We start from the raw sequence: 12,500 nt of genomic DNA, 5'->3' as shown, positions 1-12,500 counted from the left end.
ATATTGTTTTTTTTTTTTTGTTTTGTTTTTTCCCGCCAATTCTCAGCACAGGTCATGTGACTGAAAACTAGCAGTAGCTGCAGGGTAAATGCATGCACATGTTTTAAGAGTCTCTTTCTGCATTGATTATAGCAGTGTAGTGAATCTCTGGGTATATTCAACATGAAATGTGCAGGCGAGTATTTATATCCAAATATTTGATCAGTGGCTGCTGAGTATCAGTCTTGAGTAGGTCAGTGTCTCATCCTCATTTGCTTCTTTCTCCGCTTTGATCTGCTGAGAGCTCCGCGTGGTAGAATTAATGCTGTGCACACTCGAGACAAAATCCAAAGTAAAACCTCTATGATTTCTTGACTTTTCTTCTTAATGGATGGGAAGTGGAGACGTTTGCTGAAGTTGATGGCTCTTGTCAATGGGGATAAAAGTATAATACGTCTAGCCCCACAGTGTTTCTGTTAGAGATTCAGAAGAGCTCTCTGTCACAAAATGACCAGAATGTTAACCAGATGGACATCATGAGGCACATCTTTGCCCCTGGGTCACTAGTCGCTTTGGTCTGGGGGCATTTGTTGCAGTCTGATGTATAATACACTCTTTTTCCACTCAACATAGCAGTTGGGTTGTGTTATTATAAGTAGAATATAATTATTTATAAAAAACAGTATACCAACACATAATATTATCAACGATGTTGTACCATATGTTTGTTTTTACCATACCTTTATTTTACATATACCCCTGCTGAAAAATCCAGCTCAAACCAGCCTAGGCTGGTTGGCTGGTTTTAGCCGGTTGACCAGCCTGGTTTTAGAGGGGTTTTGACCATTTCCATGCTGGTTTCCAGCTGTAAAGTTTATTTACAGACCAGCCAAATCCAGCTAAAACCAGCTTGACCAGCCTGGTTTAAGCTGGATATAGCTGGTTTTGGCTGGACTCCAGTGGCGTAGCGCAAAATGCGGAGGCCCCCCTGCAGGGATCGCTGACGGGGCCCCCTGATGAAGTTTGGGGGGGGATGGATGCGTCATACGTCAATTTGCATATCACTGACGTCATCACGTTCTACTGTTTCTGTTTGTTTAACAGCCTATGGTTAATGAAGGGGTATTTATAATTGCACTACACTTTATATAAGCATGTTTATTTAACTAAAGTTATTGCTGTTTGAATACAGTATGTCATTATAGATGTGTAGTAAATGTGCAGTAATCTCTCATATGTAATAAACTCAGACAAGTTCAGAAACTGTCACTAAAATATCTGTGATTGTGTACAAGAAAAGAATAAACTGTCCTATTAAATTGTTAAAATAAAGGAGAAGTAGATCGGTTTGACTGTACAAGGGAAATACCTTCACACTGCCTGTGCTAAATCATTTGTCGTCGGTACGCAGAGGGGTGATCTGCTCTCGGGCTGCAGGTGGGAGAGGCTGCTGTAGAGGACTGACTGGGCCGCCTGTCAGTGCTGTGAGGCGGGGGAGGGGCCGGCGGCATCACACGCAGCTCGTTGAGAAGAGTAGGGACGGTACAGTATGGACAAATGACAGTCTAAAAAAATCTCCAATAACACACAAAAAAGTCGCTAGATTTGTCGCTAGGGGGGTCTGAAAAGTCGCTAAATCTAGTGACAAAGTCGCTAAGTTGGCAACATTGGCGGCAAGCAATCAGAATGAAGTAGTCCACCGCTTGAGAGGTGTTCAGAGAACACAGACCTGTAAACTTTGGTTCCGACCACAGTTGTTCCCAAGAGTTTGATCATTGCGGTTGCCGGATCATCAATTATTGAAAATCGCGACGACGCGGGGCCCCCTAATCACGCGGGGCCCCCCCGCGGTGCGTGCCCTGCGGGCCCGTCCGCTACGCCACTGCTGGACTCCCAGCTTGGCTAGGCTGGTCAAGCTGGTTTTAGCTGGTCATCTAATCTGGTCACCAGCCTGAAAGTGGCCACAAGCCCTCTAAAACCAGCCTGGTCGACCAGCTAAAACCAGCCAACCAGCCTATGCTGGTTGAAGCTGGATTTTTCAGCAGGGACAGAATCGTGAGAAAATTGTGATCTTTATTTTAAGCAAAAAAACTGCGATTCTCATATTAGTCAGAATCGTGCAGCTCTAGTGTGAAGATACTAGATGTGCAGCACCTGAAACTGAATACTGGAAGCCTGTGCTGGCATTTCTCCTGCGGTGTTGCTACCAGTGTGTGAGGAGGATTGCATTGACAATCCAACACAACGGGCAGCACATTGAACACATTTTATAAGTGGTCAGAAACTTGTAAACAACTCTTGAAAGAATAAAGTTACGTTAAAACCAAGCACACCATTGTTTTTTGTTTTTCTTGAGAAATTCCCAATAAGTTTGATGTGTCACATGACCCTTTTCCTATTGAAAATAAAACTGAAGCTGCGTCCCAAATGGCACACTATACACTATGCACTCATGCACTATGCACTTACACACTCAACAGGATAGTATATGTATATAGTGGCGTCCCAAATGGCACACTAATGTTTTTTTACTAAGCGGAAATTCAAACCGTTTCCCTGATGACGTTTGACGGTCGCTAAATCAGTGAAATAAATGACTGAGGTATCAAGTAATACCTGCCGTGAGTATTGCCGCATTCACCATCGGGAGGCGCTATAATCACTCTCGTAGGAGAATTTTGCTTTCACAATTTAAAATAAATGAAGTTATTCAACATGTGCCGATAGCTCCGCCCCATCCGCTACGTAAGCAAACCTGCGGTCGTTGTGTGTGTGAAGTGTCCATCATTACACACTTCATTTTAGCGGCTGAATGAGTGCATCATCCGGGTCATTAAAGTGCACTTATTATTATTAGAGTTTTCAGTGTGAACGCACTACTTACACTATTTATACTAGAAAATGGCGTAGAATAGTGCACAAGTATGCGATTTGGGACGCAGCTAAAAGTTGGATCCAAGATGGCTGACTTTAAAATGGCCACCATGGTCACCACCGTGAGGGCAGCATGACTGTATTTTGCCTAGAACGCCACTTAAGCTTGCACCGTTGCTGCTAATAACACTAAACTTTTCTGATTTTGATCATGATACAATAATGTGCACCTTTTGTAAAGCTGCCTTGAATCGATAATAATTGTAAAAAGTACCAAACAAATACATTTCATTTAATTACGCGAGGCAGTAGCGCAGTGGGTAGCACGTTCGCCTCACAGCAAGATGGTCGCTGGGTCAAACCTCGGCTCAGTTGGTGTTTCTGTGTGGAGTTTGCATGTTCTCCCTGTCTTCGCGTGGGTTTCCTCCGGGTGCTCTGGTTTCCCCCACAGTCCAAAGACATGCGGTACAGGTGAATTGGGTAGGCTAAATTGTCCGTAGTGCATGAGTGTGTGTGTGGATGTTTTCAAGAGATGGGTTGCGGCTGAAAGGGCATCCGCTGTGTGAAAACTTGCTGGATAAGTTGGCGGTTCATTCCGCTGTGGCGACCCCGGTTTAATAAAGGGACTAAGCCGACAAGAAAATGAATGAATGAATAATTTAATTACAAATCTGTACGGTTTCTTTATTATACAAACACACACACACACACACACACACACACACACAACTCCCTCCCTAAGAGCATTTCAACTCACTCGCTAGCCTTTAAGTGGAAGCCTCCTGGAAATACACGGCGCAGCAGAACCTACTATTTGGATGGCGTTGGGTTTTATTGTTTCGAGTAATGTTTCATGTTTGAGGTAATTAAAACTATTACACTGCTAGCTTTTATCTCAGCGCTCAGCGCCGCTCTCTTTAGCACAAGCGCAGATTTAAGAGTGTTACACACGAGCGGCTCGAGAGAGGAGAAATCTTTGATGTCCCTGACACACCGTGAAATGAGACAAACCATGGAGCAATGAATCTCCGGCTGTTTTATGCGTTTTGTACCTTCAGGCCAGACACTCCAAGCCGGAGAAGGAACAAGCCAAGTTCAGTGGCTCCTACAAGATACCGAAAATAAGAGCAGCGTTTGAAGTCGGTGGCCGTGCATCATGCATTACTTTAGCTTAAGCAAAATACATGCTTAATTCAGTACCGCTCGCTCACCTGTCAAGAGAGACTTAGCCAGTCCCTTTCAAAGCATGCCAGTTTAGTAGATGGCCAGCGGGAAGGTCAAATGGCAACTGCTTTCTAATCATGCATGAATAGGGAAACACCAAGCATTTCCATGTCAAATAAGCTTATAAACACTGGATCACTCTTGTTTATTCCAATATGCATTTTGGAGTGAGGATCAATACGTTGATTAAGATACTATTTAGCCTACAGGGCCACTGTAGTGCAGTACACTGCAAAAAAAAAATGCTTTTCTTACTTAGTTTTTTTGTCTTGTTTCTAGTCCAAATATCTAAAAATTCTTATATCAAGAAACATTTTCTAGGCAAGCAAAATATATTGTCTTATTTTCAGAAATAATATCCCAATATTAAGGGAGTTTTTCCTTGAAACAAGCAAAATGATCTGCCAATGGGGTAAGCAAATTAATCTTGTTTTTCCTTTTGACATAAGATTATTTTGCTTACCCCATTGGCAGATTATTTAGCTTGTTTTAAGGGAAAACTCACCTAATTTTGGCATATTATATCTTAAAACAAGACAGTATGTTTTGCATGTCTAAAAATTCTTCTTGATTTAAGAGTTTTTAGATATTTGGACTAGAAACAAGACAAAAAAAATCTAAGTTAGAAAAGCATTTTTTGCAGTGTAATCAAACATGCTTGAAGCAGATCAACAAAGTATCACTATAAACCTCCAGGCAAGTGTGTTAAAGTAAGTTAGTCCCTTTATTAATCTGGGCTCGCCACAGCGGAATGAACCACCAACTTATCCAGTACGTTTTTATGCAGCGGATGCCCTTCCAGCCGCCACCCATATTTGGAAAACATCAACAAACACTCATTCACACACACTATGGACAATTTAGCCTACCCAATTCACCTCTATCGCATGTCTTTGGATTGTGGGGGAAACCGGAGCACCCAGAGAAAACCCACGCGAACGCAGGGAGAACATGCAAACTCCACACAGAAACGCCAACTGAGCCTAGGATCGAACCAGCGACCTTCCTGATGTGAGGCAACAGTACTACCTACTGCGCCACTGCTTCGCCTCAAGAGATAGTTATGTGATCGCTTGCTTACCCGTTACTTTTTCTATTCCTGTTTGTGTTATTGTTATTGTTCTATTTAACAAAAAATAACAGGCCACTTTATTAGGTACACTTGTCCAACTGCTTGTTAACACCAAACTCCCGCTCTCCCTCAGGAAGCCAATACGGAAGTAACTAAAACTGCTATTCATCCGAAATTCTGGTAGTCCTGGCCGCTCCTGGCTCCAAAATAGAGCAGATTTCTATTGAGCCCACTGTTAGACTGGCCAACTTTACAGCAGAAAAAAAAAGGTGTTTACAGACTGGTACAACAAAAGATTTTGGTTAATACAGGTAATATTACCCTTCATGACAACTGTGAGGGGGTGAATTTTTTTATAACTCATCCGTTTCCTTTATATTAAGCTTGCATAATTAAGGGAGTGGCCACTTGAGTGACAGCTAGGTCTCGTTTGTCGCCGTCACGTCACCTCAGCTGAATCCTGCAGATTAGCCACTGAACTCGGCATGTTTATTGTATTTCTGTGTTGTTTTATGTGGCTTTACACAGTCGACTGCCTTTTGGACTTGTTTCCTACAATTACTAGATGGCATGGCATGCTGTGTGCACTTAATTGTGCTCACAAACCATTCACATGGCCTCCGTTTCCCATGTGGGTAAAGTTATATACTTATATACCATCTCTATACATGTATTTGTTATGATTTAAGATCATTTATCGTTTATATTTAGAGCTGTAATGCACTCCAGAATCTGTCAGATTGATTAGCTGTAGGCTCTAGAACCGTCATGTGAAGTGTTGTCATACAGTGTTATGCTGGATTTCATCAATATTCTTACATTAAATAACACAGACTATGATCTGAAGTGTTTGGAAGTAATTTGCGTTTTGCTCCTGTTGAAAAACCTCATAAGAACAATGTTTAGTGGCTCAATGTGTTACAGCAGTGTTTTTAAAAGTCTAAACACTTTATTGATATAGTATACAACCAAGCACATGTGGTCAGAATACAAACGAGTCACAGGTGATAAAGTATTAAGCGTTTCTCCCAAAGTAAAGTGTGTCTGAACCAGGTCCAAGCAAAATGCCAGCAGGTGTTTGTAGCTCCGCCCACTCTCCGCCTCTTTGCCCTTGTTTGGTATCCCGCCGTGGGTGTGGTGACGCACGAACAAAATGGCGACGGTTGGCCGCGCCTACTTGTGGCTTCTTTTGCGCTCTTTAGAAACCTATGGGTGACGTCACGGATAGTACGTCCATATATTTTACAGTCTATGGTTAACACAAAGTTTTCTAATCAGCCAATCACATGGCAGCAACTCATCGCATTTAGGCATGTAGACGTGGTCAAGAGGATCTGCTGCAGTTCAAAGCGAGCATCAGAATGGGGAGGAAAGGGGATTTAAGTGACTTTGAACGTGGCATGGTTGTTGGTGTCAGACGAGCTGGTCTAAGTATTTCAGAAACTGCTGATCTACCGGGATTTTCACGCACAACCAGGGTTTACAGAGAACCAGCAACCTTCTTGCTGTGAGATGATGGTGCTAAGCCACTTTGCCACCCCTTATGGATAACTAAAACTTTTCGATTTTACTCTCACAGGATGTTTTAAGTGTCTTCTTGAAGCAGTCTCGTGGCTATAAATTGAGGATCGTTGATTATGAAAAGACACTGTGTGTATTATTTTGACGTTTCTCTCCTTTTTTCTCCCCCAGGGTGGTCTGATCGCTCTCCTGTTACTCATCTTGCTTTTTACACTGGTACTCTACACTCGCCAGCGCTGGTGCAGACGCCGCCGGGCCCCACAGAAAAGCGCCAGCACTGAAGCCACACACGAGATCCACTACATCCCCTCCGTCCTGCTTGGACCGGCTCAAAACAGGGACAGTTTCCGCGGAGCCAGACCCCTCCAGCACAGCTCCGTCATCGGGATGCCCATCCGGGAAACTCCCATCCTGGATGATTGTGATTGTGAAGAGGACGAGCAGCCGGGACATCTGCTGGATGGTAAAGCACGTCTGGATGATGACCTGTGCAGCCAGGGCACACATAACATGGACAGTTTGGGGAAAGTGATGGGGGAAGCCAACCACAAACACAGTCTGGATAACAGAGGTGAGTAACTGATCGCTGTCCGCTTTTGGGAATGCATGTGGAAGGTTGATATGTCATGATCTGAACGTTTACTGAAGCTTGCTGCATTTTGTTCATTGCTATGACTTGGCAAGTAGAGGCTTTTGGAAGTAATTTTGGATCTGTGGTTCGGTTTGGAGATTGAGGCTGAAGGAGAATGTTGAAAACCTGAAACCATTGACTTCCGTAGTTGTTTTTCCTGCTATGGACGTCAGTGGTTTTCAGCTTTCTTACTATGAGACACTTTTGGAAGTAATTTTGGTTTTGGAGATTTGGGATGTACAATTTTACAGGTTAGATTTAAATTGTGTTGTGTTATAGAGCAATATACTGAAAAAAATAGCTTGAGAAGACACTAGAGGCCATGGTCTTTAGCCTCCTTGTTAGAGCAACCGACTCCCATGCAAAGAATCTCCCGTTCGATCTCAGCTCAGATCGGGTTGGGTGCAGTAGGACTGGTGGTGGGTTACATGTAAGGGCTCGTCTGGGATGGGAGTGAGGTTAAGGGACTGTCTAGTGACAGTATTAAATAGCCCTGTTTTAGGCCAGACGTCTATGTTTCTTCTATTAGACGCCTTTTAAACACAAAATTGCTTAGTGGGTGGCTATTGGCCAACTGAGATTTTGGAATTACACATATGTTCATAGTGAGTTGTGTTTACGTCGATCTCATCACATTAAAGACAATTTATACGACTCATCCATGATGAAAAAGTGCTTACCCTCATTAGCATTTGAGTGTACAGGTAAAAAAAAGTAATTAAAAACTAGCCAACAGCACTGTCGGCTGTGAAAAACTAGCTTAGATCGCCATCTACTGAGAGCTGTTAAATACTAGCTTAAAGTGCCATACTGTTAAACATTTGCCTTTAACACCACTACTTTTAAAAGTAATTTAGAGCACCATCTGCTGTTTAAAAACTAGCTTAGAGCGCCATCTAATGTTAAAAATTTGCCTACAGCACCATCTGCTGTTAAAAACTAGACTAGAGCTCTATCTACTCTTAAAAACTAGCTTAATGCACCTGCTGCCTAAAGTTAAAAACTAACCTAGAGCGCCATCTGTTGTTAAAAACCAGCCTAGAGTGCTGTCTACTGTTAAAAACTAGCATAGAGCGGCATCAACTGTTAAAAACTAGCTTAATGCACCTGCCGTCCACTGTTAAAAACTAGCCTAGAGCGCCATCTGCTGTTAAAAACTAGCATAGAGTACCATCTGTTGTTAAAAGAGCACTGTCGACTGTTAAAAACTAGCATAGAGCGCCATCTACTGTTAAAAACTAGCTTAATGCACCTGCCGCCTACTGTTAAAAACGAACCTAGAGTGCCATCTGTTGTTAAAAACTAACCTAGAGCGCCATCTACTGTTAAAACCTTGTCTAGAGCACCATCTGCTTTTAAAAATTAGCTTAATGCACCTGACGTCTACTGTTAAAAATTAACCTAGAGCGCCATCTGCTGTTAAAAACTAGCATAGAGTGCCATCTGTTGTTAAAAACTAGCCTAGAGCGCTGTCTACTGTTCAAAAGTAGCCTACAACGCCATCTACTGTTAAAACTTGGCTAGGGCACCCGACTCCCATACAAAGAATCTCCCGTTCGATCTCAGCTCAGATCGGGTTGGGTGCAGTAGGACTGGTGGTGGGTTACATGTAAGGGCTTGTCTGGGATGGGAGTGAGGTTAAGGGACTGTCTAGTGACAGTATTAAATAGCCCTGTTTTAGGCCAGACGTCTATGTCTCTTCTATTAGACGCCTTTTAAACACAAAATTGTTTAGTGGGTGGCTATTGGCCAACTGAGATTTTGGAATTACACAAATGTTCATAGTGAGTTGTGTTTACGTCGATCTCATCACATTAAAGACAATTTATACGACTCATCCATGATGAAAAAGTGCTTACCCTCATTAGCATTTGAGTGTACAGGTAAAAAACTAATTAAAAACTAGCCAACAGCACTGTCTGCTGTGAAAAACTAGCTTAGATCGCCATCTACTGAGAGCTGTTAAATACTAGCTTAGAGTGCCATACTGTTGAACATTTGCCTTTAACACCACTACTTTTAAAAGTAGTTTAGAGCACCATCTGCTGTTTAAAAACTAGCTTAGAGCGCCATCAACTGTTAAAAATTTGCCTAAAACGCCATCTACTGTTAATAGTAGTTTAGAGCGCCATCTACTCTTAAAAACTTGTCTACAGCACCATCTGCTGTTAAAAACTAGACTAGAGCTCTATCTACTCTTAAAAACTAGCTTAATGCACCTGCTGCCTAAAGTTAAAAACTAACCTAGAGCGCCATCTGTTGTTAAAAACCAGCCTAGAGTGCTGTCTACTGTTAAAAACTAGCATAGAGCGGCATCAACTGTTAAAAACTAGCTTAATGCACCTGCCGTCCACTGTTAAAAACTAGCCTAGAGCGCTGTCTGCTGGTAAAAACTAGCATAGAGTGCCATCTGTTGTTAAAAACTAGCCTAGAGCGCTGTCTACTGTTCAAAACTAGCCTAGAACGCCATCTACTGTTAATACTTGGCTAGAGCGCCATCTGCTGTTAAAAAACTAGCTTAGAGCGCCATCTACTGTTAAAAAACTAGCCTAGAGCGCCATCTACTGTTAAAAAGAAGCCTTGAGCACTATCTGCTGATAAAACTAACCTAAAGCGCCATCTGCTGTTAAAAACTAGCGTAGAGTGCCATATGTTGTTAAAAAACTAGCCTAGAGCGCTGTTTACTGTTAAAAACTAGCTTAGTGCACCTGCCGTCTGCTGTTTAAAATTAACCTTGAGCACCATCTACTGTTAAAATTACTTTAGAGCACCATCTGCTGTTTAAAAACTAGCATAGAGCGCCATCTACTGTTAAAAACTAGCTTAATACACCTGCCATCTGCTGTTAAAAACTAACCTTGAGCACAATCTACTGTTAAAAGTAGTTTAGAGCACCATCTGCTATTTAAAAGCTAGCATAGAGCGCCATCTACTGTTAAAAATTTGCCTAGAGCACCATCTACTGTTAAAAGTAGTTTAGAGCGCCATCTACTGTTTAAAAACTAGCTTAGAGCGCCATCTACTGTTAAAATCTTGTCTAGAGCCCCATCTGCTGTTAAAAATTAGCTTAATGCACCTGCCGTCTACTGTTAAAAACTAGCCTAGAGCGCTGTCTGCTGGTAAAAACTAGCATAGAGTGCCATCTGTTGTTAAAAACTAGCCTAGAGCGCTGTCTACTGTTCAAAACTAGCCTAGAACGCCATCTACTGTTAATACTTGGCTAGAGCGCCATCTGCTGTTAAAAAACTAGCTTAGAGCGCCATCTACTGTTAAAAAACTAGCCTAGAGCGCCATCTACTGTTAAAAAGAAGCCTTGAGCACTATCTGCTGATAAAACTAACCTAAAGCGCCATCTGCTGTTAAAAACTAGCGTAGAGTGCCATATGTTGTTAAAAAACTAGCCTAGAGCGCTGTTTACTGTTAAAAACTAGCTTAGTGCACCTGCCGTCTGCTGTTTAAAATTAACCTTGAGCACCATCTACTGTTAAAATTACTTTAGAGCACCATCTGCTGTTTAAAAACTAGCATAGAGCGCCATCTACTGTTAAAAACTAGCTTAATACACCTGCCATCTGCTGTTAAAAACTAACCTTGAGCACAATCTACTGTTAAAAGTAGTTTAGAGCACCATCTGCTATTTAAAAGCTAGCATAGAGCGCCATCTACTGTTAAAAATTTGCCTAGAGCACCATCTACTGTTAAAAGTAGTTTAGAGCGCCATCTACTGTTTAAAAACTAGCTTAGAGCGCCATCTACTGTTAAAATCTTGTCTAGAGCCCCATCTGCTGTTAAAAATTAGCTTAATGCACCTGCCGTCTACTGTTAAAAACTAGCCTAGAGCGCTGTCTGCTGGTAAAAACTAGCATAGAGTGCCATCTGTTGTTAAAAACTAGCCTAGAGCGCTGTCTACTGTTCAAAACTAGCCTAGAACGCCATCTACTGTTAATACTTGGCTAGAGCGCCATCTGCTGTTAAAAAACTAGCTTAGAGCGCCATCTACTGTTAAAAAACTAGCCTAGAGCGCCATCTACTGTTAAAAAGAAGCCTTGAGCACTATCTGCTGATAAAACTAACCTAAAGCGCCATCTGCTGTTAAAAACTAGCGTAGAGTGCCATATGTTGTTAAAAAACTAGCCTAGAGCGCTGTTTACTGTTAAAAACTAGCTTAGTGCACCTGCCGTCTGCTGTTTAAAATTAACCTTGAGCACCATCTACTGTTAAAATTACTTTAGAGCACCATCTGCTGTTTAAAAACTAGCATAGAGCGCCATCTACTGTTAAAAACTAGCTTAATACACCTGCCATCTGCTGTTAAAAACTAACCTTGAGCACAATCTACTGTTAAAAGTAGTTTAGAGCACCATCTGCTATTTAAAAGCTAGCATAGAGCGCCATCTACTGTTAAAAATTTGCCTAGAGCACCATCTACTGTTAAAAGTAGTTTAGAGCGCCATCTACTGTTTAAAAACTAGCTTAGAGCGCCATCTACTGTTAAAATCTTGTCTAGAGCCCCATCTGCTGTTAAAAATTAGCTTAATGCACCTGCCGTCTACTGTTAAAAACTAGCCTAGAGCGCTGTCTGCTGGTAAAAACTAGCATAGAGTGCCATCTGTTGTTAAAAACTAGCCTAGAGCGCTGTCTACTGTTCAAAACTAGCTTAGAGCGCCATCTACTGTTAAAAAACTAGCCTAGAGCGCAATCTACTGTTAATACTTGGCTAGAGCACCATCTGCTGTTAAAAACTAGCCTAGAGCGCCATCTACTGTTAAAAAGTATCTTAGAGTGTCATTGACTGTTAAAAACTAGCCTAGAGTGTCATCTACTGTTAGACTTGAGCACAATCTTCTGTTGAAAACCTCAGAGTCAGTTGTTTTATTCATTCATTATTATTCCTATTGTTAGACGTCTATTACATTTTCACTGGCAGCCCTATTTTAGACTTGTTTTAGCCAAGACACCTATGTTTGGACGTCTATTAGATGTTTTTTTCACAAAACACAAACTTGCTTGCAGTCCAGTGCAACTATTCCTTCACAGTTCACAGTATCTTTTTGGTGCTATTAAAGTGCTTTATTCTTTGTCACAGCATGCTAATGGTAGTTGTGATGGGATTTTTATTTTATTTTATTTTTTCCTTTCATCCTTTTTAAGTGACACTGATGTGGCACATTTGAGGATATCTGGGGGTTTGATGTGAAG

General features: G+C 41.8%; 1 protein-coding gene across 1 annotated transcript in view; it reads left to right on the top strand.

The window, feature by feature from the left end:
* astn2 (astrotactin 2) overlaps window positions 1-12,500 on the top strand; it is a 574,772-nt gene that overhangs the window by 183,800 nt on the left and 378,472 nt on the right. Inside the window, exon 3 of the mRNA XM_073951693.1 lies at window positions 6,842-7,241. Coding sequence (XP_073807794.1) covers window positions 6,842-7,241 — 400 coding nt within the window. The remainder of the gene's footprint in view (window positions 1-6,841; window positions 7,242-12,500) is intronic.

This window comes from Danio rerio, chromosome 5, assembly GCF_049306965.1.
Source record: "Danio rerio strain Tuebingen ecotype United States chromosome 5, GRCz12tu, whole genome shotgun sequence".
Lineage (NCBI taxonomy): Eukaryota > Metazoa > Chordata > Actinopteri > Cypriniformes > Danionidae > Danio > Danio rerio.
This window is presented reverse-complemented; position numbering and strand designations above follow the sequence as displayed.